The 20942-nt window shown below is 40.8% G+C and overlaps 1 protein-coding gene across 10 annotated transcripts in view; it reads right to left on the bottom strand.

Annotated features, from left to right (window-relative positions):
• The window catches only part of PPP4R1 (protein phosphatase 4 regulatory subunit 1), a 68175-nt gene extending 54434 nt beyond the window's left edge, over positions 1-13741 (bottom strand). For 3 of the 10 annotated variants that reach the window (XM_065629028.1, XM_065629032.1, XM_065629030.1), the window contains exon 1: positions 13016-13108. In XM_065629028.1, the coding sequence (XP_065485100.1) occupies positions 13016-13106 (91 nt within the window). In that variant the 5' untranslated portion in view covers positions 13107-13108. Of the gene's footprint in view, positions 1-3527; positions 3606-12614; positions 12646-13015; positions 13109-13239; positions 13285-13586 lie in introns of those variants that run through there. The other 7 variants (XM_065629029.1, XM_065629031.1, XM_065629036.1 and 4 more) reach the window with 5 other exon arrangements.
• Positions 13742-20942: the final 7201 nt, after the last annotated feature.

The following is a 20942-nucleotide window of genomic DNA, read 5'->3' as shown; positions in this document are numbered from 1 at the left end:
CTCTCCATGTCCCCTCCTCAGCAAGCTGTAGACAGCAATGAGGTCAGCCCCAGCCTCCTTTTCTCCAAACCAGACGAGCCCAAAGTCTTCAGCTGCTCCTCACAGAACATTTTATTGTATGTGAGCTCCTATTTTCAGAGGGCTGACTCAAGATATACTTAGAAGCAACGTTCTGCAGCATCCACACATGAAATAAGTTACAGATACTCCTCATTCCAGTAAACGAACTGCATTTTTTAAAAATGTCATAATAATTGTGTCCTTCGCTAGGGAGCTAAACCATTGCACTCAGGTTGATTTCTAAACTACAGAACTGAAATCAATACAGTTAAGCTGTGACATAACCAACTGGGGAGAAGAAAACACCCCTCTAATATTCAGTGAAATTAATTCTATGACAGGGTCCTATTTTCCTATTTTAAACTCTGTTGATCACACTATAAATTTGAAAGCATAAATTGGAGAAACTATGCCAAAATACAAACATAATTATTGTCACCAATGTAATTACTTTTATTTAGCTACCAAAAGCAGGAATAAAAACAAATAATAAATGCTGACCACTCATTTTACTTACTCAATTTCTCTCATCTCAACCTCATGTTCCATGTTTTCCTCTTTTCCCTCTACACTTACTCTCCCCTAATACTCCTACAGTGAGTGGTCCAATGTAGATGCATCTTAGATGGTGCAGAACGTGGCAACTGCTCACTCTATATGTCTTAACACATAGACATGCACCTAAGTTGACTAGATGTCTGATGCGTTTGATTTATTGAACTGAATGTCCTGATAATTTCTGCCTTGTGAAACCAGTTAAGGCAACCAAACCGCTAAAACCACCCTACATCAGATGTAAATATCAACGATAAAAATATGAGCACCTGCTTACAATTTATCTGTTTGATGTCTCCTGCTAGTTTAAACAAAAAGTGAGGTGTGTGGATTTGATTCTGCTGTGTTTGTGTATTATAAAATTAAGTTTAGCACTACATCGGGCTTGATGTTCCTCTGCTAGTGATGCTGAGCAACATTTATTGTTTAAATAATTCCAGCATCCCAGCTTGTAGTCACAGAAATCATTCAAATGGCAGCACTCTGATAAACACAAGACTAATACCAATAGGGAAGACAGCGATGATAAAAATAAATAAATCAGTACATGAACAGTTAATAGTTCTTTTAAACTACTGTTACAGTTATCTAACATATTAATTTTAAATTTCAACATCAAGACACACATATTCAAGTCAAAAGAGTCATCAGCCCAGTAGAATTCCCATTTGAACAAAGGCCTTCAGGTGGATGTTTCCCCCAAATATGATTCACCAACAATCTAACCATTCCTCATCTAGAATGCATAAAGAGTATACTTTGCATTATTCAATAGACCAAGTCACATTGATATTCCCTAGACTTGGAAGGTTATTCCAAAAGCTATCAAAGAGACTGTTAACTGAATATTGTCTCGTCAGCCCTCCTATGCTTTCCACCCAACTTCGAGCACTTGCCCAAGTACCATAGGACCGTTTGTAAATTTTACAAATGGAAAAAAACAAAACAAAACAAACCACCACACACAAAAACATACACCACAACCCACCTTGAATACGAGTGTACTGTGTTTGGTTGGGAGTTAGAATTCTTCATAGTAGCTTATATGGAGCTACTTTGTGCACCTCCAGCCTACTGGCGGGCACGGCAGCACGAGGATTAGAAAAGGCTCTGAGGATGTGTGAGCACTGTTCAGCAGTAACTAAAACATCCCTGTGTTATCAACACTAGTTTCAGCACAAATCCAAACCATAGCACCATGCAAGCTACTGTGAAGGAATTTAACTCTGTCCCAGCCAAAGCCAGTATAACAAGGCTAGTTCAAATGCAGAACATCCAGATTCATTTCCACTTGAGAGAATGTAAACCAGGCAACAGGGACGCATGTGACTTTCTTCTCCAGCTGCAGAAAAACTACAGGTCACTTTTCTTGTTTTCTCCACTTTTTCAAACCAGGACAAGTATGACTGGACCAAATGCTCAGAAAGCATCTAAGCTACAAGACATCACTGAAAACTAATGCAAGTTCAGAGCCTAAGTACCTTTTAATCTGATCTTAGGCATTCACATCAACATGCAAAAGAAGCAGAGCTACAAAATTAGGAGTTTCTATGAAAACGCCCTATCCCAGCAGTTTAAAGTCACTAGTGGTGATGGAGGGAGGAACAATAATTGGACAACAGTGTGAAAAGCAATCACAGTGTTCCTATTTTCTGCCCACATAAGCACCAAAGCAAAACAAAAGGAATAAATGCATTAATTTATCTAGACTAAGTAGTTTGCAAACTTCAAAACTCTACACTACTACCACTAAACACAAGGCAGCATCACATAACAAGATAAGCACTGGATTTTGTTTCAATATCTATCACTAACCTGTTGTATGACACAAGCCAAGTAACTCCTCCTCTCTGTACCTTCCTTTTCCTGTCCAATCATTTGTTTGACTGTTTTTTGTAGAAGTTGTTCAGGCTTGTCATCTAACTTGCATCTGGTCCATACTGTATCAAGAAATATTAACACCCTCCAGTTCAAGTTCTCCTGTTTCCCTTACATTTTCCTGTGTTTTATGGCAAGGATACAACAATTACATGCCATAATTATTAACTAACATGGACCATACAGCAAGCTTGCTGAGACAGACTATGTTTAGAGGTGTTTAGTCAACCATTGACAACCTTGGTTGACCATAAAACAAAACAGAAGCCCATTTACAATTCAGTCCCCTATAAAATCGTAGTCTACAGGACAACTTTCAAGTAAGCTGATTTTTCTACTACATCTGTCATCTTCATAGTAACTGTCACAAATATATTGATCATACTGTCTTTTACAGACAGGTACACAAGTTCATGTTTGAAAAAATAATCACTATTTTTCTTGTATTTAATAATGCATTAACTCTTTGCCATACCATCCAGTAGCAAGGTCTACCTGTAATCTTTTTGTTCTGCATCTGTTCTGAGCTCCATGAAAGAAATATATCCTCCGTCATTTTGGCAAAGAAACTCAGTAACAAGATGACAGGTATTCCAAAATGAAGCAATTTTCATTTCTAAAACTGTTTGTTGCTCAGCTTTGAAAGATTCAAGATTTCCAACTAATATTACAGTTCCCTCATTTTATCTTCTGCACTCCCAAAGCACTCTCAAGATCTATTAAAAAGTCTCTATGGCAGTTGCTACAGATATATCTAGTAAAACAGACTAATTTTTATTCAACTGTAATACAGGCTATTTGCTGTGGTCTACATCAATTGTTACCACAAGCATGTTCAGGTTAATACAGCACTTTATGCAGAAAGGACTTCGTTCTGTTCTGCTGTTCAAGCAAGTAATTTTTCTGTTCAATTGTAAAGCAAAAATAGTAGTCCCACAAGCCCAAACATTTGATACCATAATCAGAAAATAACAGCGGCAAGTTTTGTTCTAAGTCACCATCCCTTATGCTATGAAAGAATAAATTCATCTTACATTCGGATTTCTGCAGAACACAAGTAGCGTTCTCAGCCCTTCAATATTGCAAATACATTCCTTTTCATCTCATTTTCTCTAAGTATCATTTTGCATCTTCATGTTCTGCAAAGAGAAATCCACCTCAGCATAAGCATGGAAGCAACACATCTATATCCGTTCATGTTTAGGAACTCATTACTCTTATCCTTTCGTAGTGCACTATATTCCAGCTCCAGTTCTGCAGTGACATCACAGACCAAAGCATCAGTCAGGCTATTTCAGCTTCATTTGCTACCACAAATTTACTGCACTGCTGCAGTAACATTAACCAAGAGCTATTGCGATGACAGTTGCACAAATATTACAAAATACGTTTGTAATGCTGAGTTCCACCATCTTGCCTGTCAGATTCAAGTATCATTCACTGGTGATGACAGATCCCACTGTCAGAAAGTGGGAGCTGATTTTTTCAAGAGACACTTAAAATATATCATCTCTGTTCTCCTGCTGTAGCCTCAGACTGAAAATGCAAATGAGATGACACAAGTTTACACTGATATTGCAAATGTTTTAAGAGAAAAATACAAGTTTGTGTGATTTTACTCAACCAAATTACAAAACAGGTGAAAAGTATAAAGGGGATCAGAAAGTGATAATCTTAGATTGCAGTCCACCCAACATATTAGCAGAAATAAGAACCACACTTCCCCTCCTCTGTCTCTCCCCAAAATTTACCCTTCAAACATAGAGATGTCCACCTTGAGCCTTTTATGAATGTGGTAAAGTCACCACATCTGCATGCATAGACTTTGTTGTCCGTACTCCAAGTTTGGTGGGATTGGGGGTGGGGGAGAAGGAGGAGAAAGGTAGGAACAAGGAAGAAGATAAGAAAGGGGAAATGCAGAGCAGTTCTGATGCAAAGATGCTGTGTTAAAACCAAGGCTTACCCCATTAACCCCTATGTAGCACTTTCACAGCAGAACTTGCTAACAGCTTGAAGCACGTACAGAGCAAGCCATTTAAAATAAAGCTTCAGTACAGGCTTGGTGGGGGGGACATTTAGCAGATGAAGGAAAGACACAGGAATCAAAATCAGCAGCTGTTTACACACAGAACTTATAGAAGTATGGCACAGCAAATTTAAAAGACTCACTAGACTAAACGTAACAGACTCAGAATATTTTCATTTAGCAAAGGCCTTCAGGAGGACAGTTATCAAGTATGCCAAAGGAGTTGCGTTTCTCATCAAGCATCAGAGGAAACAACAGGTGATAGAAAATTCTTTAAGAAACAAGGACATGTGCAGCTACAGACAGGTTTGTCCCTTCAAGGTGTACAAAAGCAGCACTGAAAATCCTGCTTTGCTCTGAAACAAAGGAGCAGTTCTATCTCATATTGCTCACTAGTAATTTATTTGCACAACAGCAGAATGTAACTTCTACCAGTTAACGGTTTGTCCTTCAACAAAAGCTGGTCCAGAGGAAACTGAAACAAAGAGAAGGACATTCAAGCTACCAGTTAAAACAATTGACAGTTTATATTTTGCCTGCCCATTTCCTGTTGAGAGCATAATGCACCCGTCACGATGATAGTCATGTCCCCTGCTACTTAAATCCCTATCATTTAGCCCTTCCAAACAACTGCATACAATTAAGGATCATGGAATGAGGTTGGAGTGAAGCAAAAGTTTGACAGTGTGAGCAGGAAGTTCCTCTAAGGTTCTTTTTTCTCCTCTACAAGCTTCTTACAGTCAAAGAAAGGCATCCACCCTCTCTGCAAAGCATTGCTGCTTGTAAGGTTTTTGATTGCCTCCATAACTGACTCAGAACTTTGTAGTACTGTGAAGGGAATTCCACTTCCATCTTCAATCAGGATGTTCTCTTTGGTCCTACCATGACAAGGACATATGCATTCACTGTGCTTGGGGCCATGATCAAGTTCTGCTCCTAACTGGGTATATGGTAAACTCAAAAACATCGAGTTCAAAGAACTTGTACTTCAACTGTGAACTAACTGGAATGAAGAGCACTATTGAGCAAGCAGTTGAGGCTTAAATGCTCCAAGGGCTTCTGCTAGCTTTGTGATGCTGATGTGACACCAAGAGTTATAACATATCAGCTACTAACCCAACTGCTCCACTTCAATCAAGTCTGGCTCCACTGGCTCAGTCACAGTAACTGAAATACACTTACTTAGGCTAAATGCTACAAAAAGGTAAGTTCTATAACTAGTATATTTATAATCTAAAAAACATGGCTTTTCAACATAAAACACATTGAACTTCCTAACTGTATTACTTATCCTCCCTCCACTTAAACCCCAGACAACGCTCGAGAGGTTGTTTGGCAGCATTCAAAACTCATGGTGGGATATGCCTTTGTATTTCCTGAGCACTCAGAGGTGGAAATTCTTTTTGCAGCTCTCCACACTCTTCTTCCTTCTGCAGCTCTCCACATTTTTCCTGTCTGTGCTCAGTATAAAGTATAAAACTGGTCTATGGGAGAAGATTGAGCAGTACAGAATGTAGTGGATTCACTCTTAGAAAAAGTAAGAACAGCCATGGGTGTTAACTTCAGTGTTGCTTAAAACTGAGTTTCCTCTAATAAAACATACATACAAGCAAATTTGCACAAGCAAGTATCCCTACAGACTAATCAACTTATTCCTCCTGCAAGCTAGAGAGGAAGGAAAAGGTGGCCTCTCTTCCATTCAAATATTTTGGAACTGTTCAGACACTATGGCAACAACACAAAAAAATATCTAAGCGGACTTGTTTATCAGAGAAAAACCACTCTAACAGTCTACATTAGCGCTCATATAAAATGTCACTTTTACACAGTCATATTTAGCTTTCACAGAAACAGTATCTCAGAATAATGCATATTTATTGTACTATTTACCTCTCATTTTTCTTTACCCTAAAAACAGTAAAAAAAAACCAACAACAACAAAACAAAAAACCAAAACAAACACAACAACAGACCAGTACTCTCAATTCTCAGTGCAGTTGTTCTGCTGTTGTGAATTAACACCCTTCACAGACATATTTTGACACTTCGTTCAACCTACACTGGACAGGATTTTAACACCCTATTGCCAGAAAGAACTGCAGCATCCCACCCAAACCAAGAAAAAGCCACACTAATTTTTCTTATGCTATACCTTCTAAAGCAGATACAGAAGCCCTCATGTTCGGGTTCCTTCAGGGGCTATCCCTGACTCCCTCTTCCAAAGTCAGAGTTGTTACTCCAGCTCTCAAAGCCGAAGCTATCCTTTCATCCACTTTTGCTACTGTTACAAGTCATCTCCTGCAGCTACTACTCTTACAATGAAAACTTCCTGCCCACACAGAGGGAAAGTCTTAGCAGCAAAAGACACATACAGGAAAGAGTTATTCTATCTTCACACTGGGGTCTGCCACCTCCACAATAGGTCAGCAGTCAGAAACAACTGCACGAACATCAAGGTTTCACTCTACCTTAAGATTTTAAAAATTTTCTTGTCTTTCATGACTCATTCACTCCTTCCCGTTTTTGGGTTTTTTTTTTCAGTCCGAGTGGGAAAGGGATAAGGATTATACCTGAAAGCACTAGGACATAAATCAGGAGACAAAGACAAAATTAAATTAAAATAAAAAAATAAAATAAAAAAAAAAAAAAAGAGGAGCTGGCAAACTTAATTGAGGATTCCTGCCAGAGACAGATACATAAAAAGTGGCTGGCGAAAAGCACATTTCCACATCAGAGGTGATGCTACTGGCCTTGGGAAGCTGAAAGACTAGAAAATTACCTCTTCTTCAATCCTCTGCTACATGCAATGGAGAAAATATGTGCAGCTGTATGAGAAATGTTTATTAGCCTATATCAAATCAAGTACAACCCTTTCCTCACATCATCATCATCTCTCAAGGATCCTAGGTTGCTCAGGAAAAAGAGACTAAGCATTACCCACCTGAGACCACTAAAACCAGAATTCTATAGGGACACAGCCATCCAACCTGAGTCTCCCAGTTTCTATGAAGGTAAATCACCACATTAAAAGACAAACAAATTAACTGAAGAGCCAGGAGAATTAAACCTGATCTCCAGGGGAAACAGACTTAACAAGTATGCTTCATTAGAACTAAAAATTGGTTATTAGATTCCCAACGGAACAGAACCTCGGTCACACCAGAGAAATAAAATAGGAAGTCTGCCATTAATTTCTGTTATTTTTTGCAACACAGACATTAAAGACTGCAGACTACTGAAATGTCAACTCAGTAACTCAAACTATCTCAGCACTCTTCCACCAGAGCTAAACCTCTGACAGGGCCAAAAGGTCAGTACTGCAAAACTGTATTTGAACATTATGTTGGAAATTTAGCTATAGTCAAAGCTGAAATTAAGTCTAAGAAGTGACCTGACTTGCAGTCCATACATAACAACTAACAGCAAAATAAAATTTGCCAATTCTTTTTCTGTGGTAAAGGAACAGAAGAACCACAATACAAAACTTCTGATATTACTATGTAAAGCTGTGGGAAAGCAAAGGTGAATTTCAATATACTGAATGCATGTTAACCCAGCATAATTAACTGCAAAGGAATAAGAACTACAAAACAGCATCAAGCTATGATTGTGATTTGACGCCACAGGAAAATACAGACAGATTTTATTAAGAGAAAACACAAAACAAAAAAACCAAACACAAACAAACTAACCCACAACTTTTGGCTTTAAGTATTATGAAAAAAGTAAAACAAAAAATTAAATTAAAATTAGCTTCTATTTGAGAAGAGACTTTTGTGCTACCCAAAGTATAACAGAATAATTGAATTCAAAGTATTCAATCAACACAAGCTCACCAGTAATGTTAGATTTGCTGGTCACCTGAAACAAGAACATATCAAAGATAAACCAGTTTTTGACACCTGCAGATGCAGAGAGTATTTCTTCAGCTCAAGTAAATAACTGGTTCACTCACAGCGGAGAAGCCTGCTGGGAGACAGGCTAGAAAGACCTGTCCTCCCCTTCTGATCAATGAAAAATAACTCAATACCAAAGCCAGAGGTATATTAGATTATAGCTACTGTATTTTTTTCTTACCTTTAAAAATGTTTAATCTATTAGTAAAATCAACTAGTAACACCAGATTTGCTAACTGTAAAAAAAATATTTATTGTTACATTTCAAATGTATCTTACCATTAAACTCTTATGCTACGGAAAACAAGTTTACACACAGGTGTATATTTGTATGTATCTATAAAAAAATCATTTAACAGCTCTAAACTACGCTCAGATATTAAAATACCATTTTCAGGATTTTTAGTTAAAACATCAGAACACAAAGTGTACAGAAAAAGGCAACTATCACTCACCATTTTTCAACATGATAAAAGATAAAGCTTCAGAATCTGAATGTTAAGCTACATAACCACTGAAGCATGTATACAGCACTTGCAACTATCAAAAGCCCAAAGTTATAAGTAAATGCAGCTACCAGCTATCAATAATAAACATTAAAACAAAGGCAAAACAGTATGAAAACCAGTTATTAGATCAAAATTTCTTTTCTCTCCTGATTTAAATCACAATTAAAATCCTGAGTTAAATAAAGATATCCTCCTTCACAGTCTGAATTCTAATTACAGATGGCTCTATTTTTCAGAATGCACATCCTGCACACATCAATGGACAGACTGAAAGAAGTCTCCATCACGGTACATTTGATTGCATCTATCTGTACTGATCGGTTCAATCTTCAGAAACATCCAGGGGGGAAAAAGGAGTGGAACACAAACCATCTAGCAAGAGTCGTAAAAACATTATTTATCATAAGAAATATATAATTCTACAACTTCCCGTATTTGCTTTTCAACCATTTTTTAAAATTATTTTCTTTTGTGTTCTATACTTCGGTTATACAGTTATGTTATTCTACTTTGGGTTTTGAATGCACAAAAAGATTTGAACAAAAGCCAAATTTTCAATAACATTTTCCATATACTGTGCAAGATTTTGGACAAAAGATCAAGGAAGTAAACAGTCCAAGTAGTGTTATGGGTAACTGTCCAGCTGACACTGAACCACTACCTTAATTTTGCTACCTTATAGTAGGCAGATAGGATGGGGAGTCTTCTGCAGGCTTTCACTTTGAATTTTCACCTTATTGACTTTACGGTGGGGTTTTTTTTGCCTTAGTGGATACCATGCAAGGATTCTTGTTAGGGTCACCTTCACAGAAATGAAATGCAATTATATGTTACCCAGTTGCGGGGTTAGAGTCAATGACAAAGTTGCCTTTCACAGTAAGAACTTACATTTTGGAATTTCTTTTATAACCTTCTGTATGTTCAGCCACGATACACTCAGGCTTTTTTTCCACTTCAAACTACCAAACAAGGAAAAGCCACTGGCTGAATATGGGAAAACGGGAAATTTTTTAGTTATTATCACTGCCTTTGACATCAGGAGCTACCTCTACAGAAGCAAAGTATTACCTAAAATTAAAGTACAGAAATACCACATGTCAAGCTATGTAACTACTTAAAGCAGTCATCTGTGTAATGTACCATCAGGTGAAAAGTATGCATTCACCTGGGAGGAAAAAAAAAAAAGAGAAAAAAAAAATAATCAGAGCTTTTCAGTGGTAACCAAGCAACCAAGAGCAGGAAATAATATGATGTTTTCAAAATAGAAATGCAAACCAAAGCTGAAATTAATTATTTAAAAGTCAATCCAGCTGGTTTATCAACCACTCTCTAAAAGCCTTTCTTATAAAAGCTCCTGTTTAATCTCTGACCTCTTAAACAAATAAACAAAAGGCAATTTTAAAATAAATGCCTTCCAGAGCATATATTCTGAAGGTCTCCCACTACTCCAAAAGCAGATTTACTACTCTCTTTTGAAATCTAGGAACGTTTCATGTAACCTAAATATTTGTCAAGTTCTCTTCGGGAAAAGGTAAACTTTCTTTTATAGGCAACTATTAAAACGGTACGCCAAAGATTTAATCATTTGCTGTTTTATATTTCAGTTTAATTACCATCCAATGAGTTGGCACAACTAATAAGGGGAGGCACAAATCATACAGTTGCACCAATTTGTTGATTAAACTCCAACTTTCTGGTAAAATATTTAATTCCAGAGACCTTAAAAACAATCATAAACCAGCTAGTTTTAACTCTGCACACCTAAAAAGATACAGTGCATTGTTTTTTGCTCGACTCCAGGACTTTCTCCTACTGCTTTGGAACATGACCAATAAAAGGTATCTATTAGCGACCTTAATGATTCTTTCAATTTCTTTTGTACATTCATTGTATTAGCTAATGGTTAATCACATTGTAAATTATCATTATAAAAATTAAAAAATCGATTTTGTGATTCAGAATCAAACCTGGACTCACTGATGAGCTACAAAGGAATGCCTAATCTAGTAAAATGTCCTAAGCCATATGCTTAATCAGAGATGGAGCTTCAGATGTCCAATCCAGATGTGTACACATGCACCTGCTTGTAATCACTCCTGGTTTCTCCAGCACATCTCATAGATATTTTGCTATTGCTTGATACCAGATCAGTTAAAAGCCCAAAGGTTTATTGAAAACTACATAGTTCACTTTTCAAAATAGCCAATCAATAGATCTCATCTCAGTCGTTTCCTACAGTTCATATTATTTTACATTTACCTAATTTCTCCTCCAAAATTACACCACCAGGACTACAGGTATGCCCGCACATCTTTTTCCTTGTTTGTCATTAACTATAGCTTAGCACATTTAATAGCAAGACCACAGCTGGCAGAATCACACATGCATAAAAGCTGCCAGCATTTTTGTGTTTTCTCACAATTGCATTCTACTACCTCAGGAATACACCTCTAAACCAGTGTCCAATTCCATGGCTCAGAAGAGCTGCAGATATTTGAAATACCTACAATAGAGAAGTAGCATAGGGTGGGGTTTAGGTTTGGCACAGACAGGCAAAAATTACAGCTTTTTGTCTTTTTTTTTTTTAAATTATTCATTTCATATGTGCAACCATGAAACATAATCCCAAATGATGCATCAGTTGGGAACTCTTTCATAAATTGCATAAACCTTATCTTCTGTGGGTACAAAACATGGCTATTTCAAGGAAATATCACTGCACAAGAAGCAGTGCATTTGACTAGATATGTACAGTCTCTCTGGTCTGTGCTATTTTTCCTCAGCTCAAACCTACCTCACATAAAATTTAGAACCATAAAAAACATCATGTGACAGAACTATGTCCAGACAGTACACATTGATTCACACAGATTCCTGTTTTTTTTCCCTTAAAATAATATGCATAAGCATTGAGCTATTCACTTTTATCTACTTCCATCAAAACCTCAGTAATTTTTAATGAGGCTTCAATTTTTAAATTTCTACGGCTCCTGCCTTCAGGATGCTCTCATCTGGACTGAGTCATATCTCCACGCATTTATTATTTTTTCATTTTTAAAGACAAGACCATAACATTCAAACCACCACCAGGAACCCACGGGTTCAGAATCATCTCTCCCATGACTATTCATAATTGCTTACTTCAGCTCCTGTTTCACAGTCAAGACAAATCATAAACTAAGTGGAAATTTAAGAAGGACTTTTCTTTTAAGTGTGTCACTCTGAGAAAGTCCTCCTGTAATCACAAAGTTTTCAAGCAGCTATGCTATCAATCCAAATGTGAAGCCATCAGAACTGAAAAAAAAAAAAAAGCCTCACAGAAAGGCTGCCTCTTTGTGCAAGGCAATGCACAATGAAAGCTTTCTAAACATCAGATGATAAAACTAAAAAAAGAAGATGTAGCAGGTAAATTCTAAAGAGTTAAAGTAACTCTCATCTAAAACTTCAAGCCATTAAATGAAAGGTTTTTCTCCTGCAATCTAGTCCCGGTGAGTGGATTGCTGTGCAGATCGCACATCAGACAAAATACCTCCTGACGGCAACAAGGTTCCACACGCCCACGGCAGACTGGGAGGCAGACGCCTGCTTTACCAGCCGCCTCCATTTTCACTTTCCGCCCAAAAATTTTATCCCCCTCTTGCTTCCAAGGAGCTCCCTCGGTACTGACATGACCAACAGACGCCTTCTCACCTGAGTTACGTTTTACAGCCTACCCAGCCAGGCTTCACAGCCCTGAGTTAGTGATTTTGCACCAGAGCCACACTGTGTGCAATTTGCACCCTGACATTAACTCTTTTCCACACATCTCTCCGGCAGGGTCAGGAAGAGGGGGCCTGGGGAGGGGGGAGGAGGGAGAGGAATAAATATATATACAGAGAGAGAGAGATGAAAAGAACGAGCAACCGACACGCTGCAGGCTCCGACCCCGCAGGTCTCTCCTCCCCGGAGCCGTCGCGCCGCGGCCAGGCCATGAGGGGCCGGCTCCCCTCGGCGGCCCGCAGGCTGCCACACCTCCCGGCGGGACGGCCTCCCGCCCTCCCCCAGCGGCCGTTAACGGCACCCCCGCGCGCCCTTCCCGCCGGCCAACGCACCCCGCTGCGCGCTGCTGCTGCCGCCGCCGCTCCCCCGCGGGAAAGCCCGGCGGAGCCCGGCCTGCCCCACGCGCGCCCGGCTGCGCGTCATGTACACGGGGAAGCGCGGAGCACGGCCTCCTCCTCCTTCCCCCCGCCTCCCACAATGCACCGTGGGCGCTCCCCTCTGAAGCCACTTCCTCGGCCGACAGCCGCCCCACGCCGCCGCCCCTCTACCCACTCACATCCGTCGATCTCCTCCTGCAGGTCCTCCTGGAGCAGCGACAGATCTGCGGGAGACACGCACCATGTGTCAGCGCCGCCCGGCCCGCTGCCCCCACGCCGCCCCGGCCACGCGTGACCCGGCTGGCCCGCCCGCGGGGCCGCCCCCCGCCGCAGACGCTTGCGGGCTCCGCAGGCTGCGCCCCGCTGCCCGCCCGACCCCACCCCGCAGCCCCCCGCACTCCGAGCCGGACAGCGGCGGGAAGCGCTTCCTAAGCCGGGGCGGGGGAGTGGAGGTGGGGGGAGAGGAGGGCTGGCGCCCCACCGGGGAGGCGGCGTGTGCGGAAAGGGGGAGGGGGGCGCTACCTACCCGCCATCTTGCTGCAGCCCCCGCGGGGCGCCGGGCTACATTTAACCCTCGGCCGAGCAGACGAAGGGGGCGGCGGTGCGGGCGGCAGGAGGGGGCAGGCCCCGTGCGGTCCAGGGCCCGGGACTAGACGGCGTCTCCCGGCGTCCCCGGGAAAGTCGCGGAGGGAGGGAGGGAAGGAAGGAGGAGGGAGCGGGCGGGCGGAGGAAGGCGGGAGGAGGGGTCTGAGCCGGACACGCTGCCCCCGCCTCCGCCCGGCGGAGCCGCGCTCGCTCACAGGGGCGGCCGCGCCTCTCCGCCCATCGCTCTGACTCACGCCCGGAGCCGCCCGGGCCTGCCCTGCCCTGCCCGCGGGCGGAGAGGCCGGCGACCGGCAGAGCACGGCCCGGGCCGCTCACCTGGCCTCGCCGCTCCCCGCCCCCCGCCGCCATCTCGGGGCTTGGGCTCCTCCTGCCGCCCGCCGAGGGGCGGGGAGGGCAGCGGGGCGGCATGAAGGCCCCGCCGCGCTGCCGGCTCGGCCCTGGGAGGCCCCCGGTTGAGCGCTGTGGGGTCACCCGGAGAGAAGGGTCCCCTGAGAGGTGGCCGGGCCACCCCCACGGGCACCCTCCTCCCGTGGGCTGCCGAATTTCAGCTGGGAACCCGTGTCTTGGAAAGACGGGATGCTCTCAGTGCTGCGCGTTCTGACTTTTGTTTTAAAAATGCGCAGTTCGGTGGTATGTATACGTGAAGGTACCCATCGCTTCCTGCTTCTCTTGGCTATACTTTACGGTCGGTGCTGGTGGTTATTGTCATTTTAACTGTTTTGATACATTTTCCACTGTAAATTGGAAGATTGAAAGTGTTGGATAAAACAAGTGCTCTAATTAATTGGTACCCAGAGCACTTGATAAAGAAAAGGGCCATTACTGGTACTGGTGCCACCTGGGAGCCTTATCTGAGCCTTCCACGGTCTTATTTTTACCTTGGCAATAATTAAAGTATTAATACATAGAAAAGCAAAGTAAGTTATTTTTGCCTTTTTTGTTTGTGGGGTTTTTTTCAAAAAAGGATGCAATTTCTGTAGCTCTGTTTTTAACTGGATGCTTGACATGTCTTGTAAGCTGCATTTGAACATCACACAGTTTTTATTCTGTAAGCTGGACAAGGAGTACATCTCTATAGTCAATACCATAGTGGCTGAAAATGTGTGATCTTTTAAAATGCATACATACCTTTCCTCACAATTCTATAGAAAAAGCTCTATCCCACTGCATACCCGTTCAATCTTTAGATGAGTCACCAGGGCCTACTGGATACTGATTATCCAACACCTGTTTTTATTCAGATATATAACCCCAAAACCTGAGTAAATCAAGTCAGTTTGCCATGACTAAGTTATGCTAACCATGCTATTCTCTGCCAGTGTCATTCAAGAGGACATTCAGATGAAATATTTGACGTCACAAATAGCTGGCAATGCTGGGTGTAATAGCGATAGGCTAGAGCAGGAAAGTAAAGCATAGTTGAAGGTTATGTTTTTATTATCTCTATTACCGCACATTATTTCCAGGAAGTTTTCTCTCCACTCCACATCCTTCACCACAATCAAAGCCCAGTTTTGCTTCCTCTGAATTCAACAGAAACAGCCTAAAATGTGATGTGCTTCGTTTTACTGAAAGAATCAAGGGGTTTGTTTCCTTTTTCTAACTCTTTACAAAGAGGCACTAATGCACGTTAACCATAGATTACTGTTGTCTGAGGGCATCAAAGTTACCTTGACCATTATTGTTATCGTCATGATGAGAAATGGAGCTTAATAAGATACGCCTACGACAACTGGGTTTATAATTTGCAGTGCACCGGAAGTCCTGCTCTTAAACTGTATTAATAGTGTTAATTATTGTCAATTAATTATTGCCTCATATGTAATGGTCTCTAGAGTATTTAGGACTTTTTTATTTCTATGTAGATATTTGTTTAAAGAGAGTATTTAAAGAGGAAGTACAATTTATGCAATAAAGTAAGGTAAAATGATGATTACAAGAGATCATACTTACCCTAAATTCATATAAATGAATTTGGGATTTTCCTGTGTGCATGTGACCTTCTTAAGTGGTGGTTAGTTCTTTCTCTGTAGGCAGGACTGTGGTATTTAAGTAGCTCAGATAACAAGGATCACTGTGATTTAGCCTTTGAAGACCAATTATAATTGCTAGGAATTGCGATTTTCTTTTGCTACATGTTACCCATAGAACATTAGACTGTATTCCTCAGGCACATTTGGTCCCATCACTATCAGCCATCAGGAAAGGTCTCATCCTCTGTGAGTAGAAACTCTGTAGCAAAACTTTTGGCTTGTACAGTGACACACATGGAGGGGGAAAAGAAAAAAAAAAAGGGTTTTTTTGCTTAATGCCAATACACAATGCAAAATCCTACTTAATGAGTAAGTCACCAGATATTTTTAAACTTCTCAGCCTCATTAAATCCCCAGGTAATCCCTAAGGGCCTGATTCAAATTTCAAGTTGACGGTAAGATTCCCTGCCACTGGTCGCAAGCAAGGCAGACAGAGAACCTGTACGTGTAGGACAGATGCTGACTCCTTCAGACAGCATGATGGACTGCCATTCTAAAATAACACGCCTAATTATGAAAGAAAATTTTCTTAACAGACTTGTTTTATTAGATGAGACATGTTAAGGAGTCAGCAATATAGCAGCTGCCAAAACATTCTGGCAGATTTGGTGCTGGAGTTCTAATAGCCAATTTGAGTACCCTTACAGGCACTGGGGAGTAAAAAACTTAGATAGTGTGTGACCGTGAGTTTATCTCATGGAAAAACACACTCCGAAGGGTGGAAGGCAAGGCTATGGATGGAAGGATACAAACTGAAGACTCCTTGGCGAGATCCTTTGCATGTGACAAAAGACACCTGTATTGTTATCTATGTGATATATCTCCAAAAAGTTCATAGCAATCAGCAAGGCATTTTAGTATTTACATAAAGTACTGCAAAAATCCTTTCTAACCTACACAAATGACCAAGTTAGACACAAGATGCCCAACATCCATCTAGACATATTTGCAACGTGTTATTTTGTGGCTTGATTAGTGACATTTCTTCAATCAAAACTGCTCCAGGTATAAGGACCTCAGGCTCAAAAACCCTGCAGCCCCAAGAACTCACCTATATTATTATATTATTATCTAGCATATTATTATTTATTTTTCCTCATTTGCTCTGAAGAAGCAAGTGTGACCAAACAACAATGCCAGCTTTCAATGTCTGCATATTGACTAGCTTTGCATTTCTCGCAGGCTACCCTTCATGTGTGGGAGGAACTTCCCATAAATATCTGCGCAGCCATCTCGCTATCCTCCTTCGGATTCCTCGGCAAAACCCTCTTTTCCTGTAAAGACTACCAAAAAATGTATCAGGGTTAGACTGCTGGTGCACCAAGGCAACTGCTTATCCTCTTGAGTAATACTCATAGTTTTCTTGTCCACCCCCAGGATTCTGTCTGCACGCATATGTTGTGCCGTATGCTTAAACTATACACTCTTTACAGGCCATCTTTTTGTTCTTTATAGGGTGCTTAAGCAAAACTGGCCCATAACTAAATATACGGATTAAGATACATATACACACATATACATATATATATATATATACATATACATATACAGGGGTACCTATAATACATATGGATACACATGAAAACCTGATGGCTGAAGCCTTGGACACAGTCAATTTGAATTTGAAAATGTATCTCATATTGAAGGACTTCTGCTACAAAGAGGTGTTTGTCATGAAGCCTTTCTTTTTTTCTTATGCTTGCTTCTGTCCTTCTCTTCTCCTTCCCTATTCCTGTTCTTCTTCTCTCTCTCCAATAAAAGGGTTTTTTTGATACATCTCTTGTGGACAGGAAAGTTTTTGTGCACCACAGTTTTAATTTTCCCTGTTGCCTGGCTAAGAGCTTGAGCTGGTGATGACCTGCAAAGCTTAACATCTGAGTCCACCTGCTGCTGCCTCACAGAAGGATTATAAACACATTAATATGCCAACCATGAATAAATTAACACCTACATTTGCTGACAAAGAGCTTAGTTAATACAAAGCAAAGTTTGCCTTGTGGGTGAGTGAATGTCTATGTCTGTATCTGATCCTATAGGTGCTCAAGCTCACTGTGAAAGAGGACAAAGAATTAATCTATCAGAGGCGGTTTCAGGGAGCTGGGTCTCAGTGTCAGAATGCAGTGTATGTACAGGATTCCTTGTTCAGTAGCACTCACCTGGAATCACGTCATGCACATGTACGCTGCGGGAAGACTGAATCACTGATCAAACACGGCAGAGTTCAGGTTGGACTGATGTAGCTTAACTCTGGATTTCCTGGTTCTCAGAGGTTTGTGTCTCACTGACATACAGGAAGGAAACAAGACTGGGCAACCAGAAACTAAATCTTTTCCTCACTGAATTGCCTGTTGATTTTTTTTTTCTCCTAAGTGGGGGTGGGGGTGGGGAAAGGCTATTTTGTGAAATTACAGCAACCACATATATGCACAGCTGGGGTACTATTGTAGTAGATACCGATATCCACCAATTCTTCATGCTAGATCTCAAAATCATTTTGGAAGGAAATAAATGTCATTATTCTCAACTTACAGGTAAAGAAACAGAGCAAAAGAAGCAACATGATGTGCCTGATACTGGATATCATGCCTGAGATGGAAATAGTTAATAAAATAAAACACACACCAAAAAATCTTATGTGCTACTTTTTGCTGTCTGATGAGATTATGTATATGACAGGTAGCAATCTAACGCGTGGTTGCTAATGTGCCAGATCTGAGTTGTATGCCAGGCCAGACCCTGCCTCCTTGTTAGACTTGCCCATGAGTCAGCCAGGCTTTCCAGCCTTTCCTCAGCCCACACAGTATCCCTTCCCCATCCAACCAGTCCCTACCTGGAAATACCTAACCTGATTTTCTGATTAATATATTTGCATTTATTCACTCCTTCATTTCCTGGACTACTGAGTCTAAATTGGCATCTCTCTAGGTCTGCTTAGATATTGGCTCATGCAATCAGCTCACGCTCTTCTTTCAAATCAGAGATGAGTTATTCAGTTCCAAGAACACATCTCAGAGGGACAAATGAGACTGAATTACCACTACTAGCAAACTTGCTATTCCTTTTGGTGATTGTCCTCCAGCATCAGGTTCACACCATTCCACGCAGTCCCTTCCAATGATCCTTTCTCTTCTTACTACAGCACCAGCTTTCCCCACTCTCTTGCTCCTCCATCCTGAAATCTTCTCAGCAAGCTGCTATGTACAGCACTTTAAATTCTGTTTTGATTGGCAGTTTTTGAACCTTCTTACTGGTTTCTTATACTCACATTGCATTTCTTTAAAGTGAAATAGAAACAAAACCCAAGCCCTCGTAGAAGTGGAGTCTGGCAACCTGTCCACAGACCTTTTTCATATTTGAACTGGGCTTAGGCCAGATTCAAGAGTGACACTGTTTCACATCCGATGTCAATACTGGCTTGGCCACCCTATTCAGCCAACAACAGTGCAATCAATTTAGTCAGGGAGAATTAGGTATGCACCTAAGCAGGTAGCTAAGCTCTTTTTTTGCTGATCTGAAGGGTAGTAGGTGCCAGTGGGATGCATGTCAGGAGAAAGATTGCTTAAGGACATGGCTCGTTATCCTGGTGTGTGTGATTGCTAGGATCTGTCAATCCTAAAAAATGCGAGGGGTGGAGAAGTCAAGGGGTTGCATCCTAAGAACTCTTTGTTTAGATAACCCTAGCTCTTGTAGGAAGCACGCTGAATTTCAGGGTCAGTTACACACATGTATTTTAGATGTCTGGAGGAGCCAGTCTTTAGGTGTGTGTATTTGTACAGTCTTTTGAGGGCAAACGGGAACCCATTGTGCTTGTGCTCCAACTCTATCAGCAACTGTGTAATTACAGTTCATGAAGCACTGAGCCCAGACAGAGGTATGGACAGACAGTGAGTGGCACATTTGGAAACCAGTAAAATATATGCAAAATATAGCAGAGGTCCATTCCCTGAAGAAATGATTGAAATTGAAATTCTTGTTCCTCTGAAAGTGAAGGCTGAGAATTTTCTTATTTACAGCGTTAGAAAATTATCTACAGACTATGAGCAAGGATCATATAACAGAGGAAACAACCACCAAAAAGCTACCCAAAATAAGGAGGACAACTGAATTATGGTTCTTGACATGTGCCAATTTCTACACAGAAATTTTTAGCTATTGATCTGGGAGGGAATCCAAAGAACTAAATGTTTTATCTGAAATAAATGTACACCAAAAAACCTAGAGGAGATACAAATAGACATAAAACCCCACATATAATCTCTGAGGAAGATGGTGATACAGTATGAGTTATGAAATCTGACAATATACAGGGCCAGATGGTTTGTAATAACAAGTATGAAAAATTTAACAAGCTGTCTGGTCCAAAAATAGTTTATTTGTTTAATTAAAGTGCCTAATATATGAAAGAGCAATTACAGTCCCAAGGCAACTCCTGGCTAGGCTCATTGTATCAATAATTTCTAAATCAACTTTACTCACTCGATATATAAATGACCATTTCCTTTATTTTTACCACCATATAAGGTTCGAACCACTGGGTGCCTGGTTGTGGTACAAATGGAAGCTCTAATGTTTTTTAACTGTGGGAACAGTTAAAGCGTGTCAGCTATATTAAGAAGCTATACATTACTGCATTTTGACTTCTTGGATATGAGCACTGGCAACATTTCAGGTTCAAAGGTTTTTGTTTAAAATGAGATTTAATGTATGTAGACTGTAGTATTGCCAATAATATTTTGAACTGGGTGTGTTTTATTGGGTGATTCATAAAGAAAGTCAGACAAAGTATGCACAGTGGTATTGGAATGTGGGTGGGATCAAAGCAATGATTTAGTGGAATATGCTTGTCAAGCACAGCATACAGGAAATCTTCTTTCAGAATAAAGATGAATTTAGCCCATGAGAACCTCAGTATATTTCCAAGTGTCATTTATTCCAGCGAACCCCAGTGAAAATATCAAAGTAAAATAAGAAAGCTGCAGCATTCACCCTCAGATATTCCACTGGCAATGAGACTACAGTCAAACTCGTTGGGACTAAAGGGCAGGAAAACGAAGAAAATTAATAAAAATAACATTGATTTAAAGGGACACTGCCTGCAGTTCCAACACACAAGAAAATTCTACCTGTTCTCTAACAGAGTGGCTGCAGCATTTTTATTTAAATACGACGTTGCTAGTTTTTGAGCATCCATAAGCCTGCTCAGCTGGGTTTGTCATGATTGTACATTTGCATGCAAATACCTC

The sequence above is a fragment of the Caloenas nicobarica genome, chromosome 2 (genome assembly GCF_036013445.1).
Source record: "Caloenas nicobarica isolate bCalNic1 chromosome 2, bCalNic1.hap1, whole genome shotgun sequence".
NCBI classification, from domain to species: Eukaryota; Metazoa; Chordata; class Aves; order Columbiformes; family Columbidae; genus Caloenas; species Caloenas nicobarica.
The sequence above is the reverse complement of the archived record's forward strand: the minus strand, read 5'-3'. Positions and strand labels throughout refer to the sequence as shown.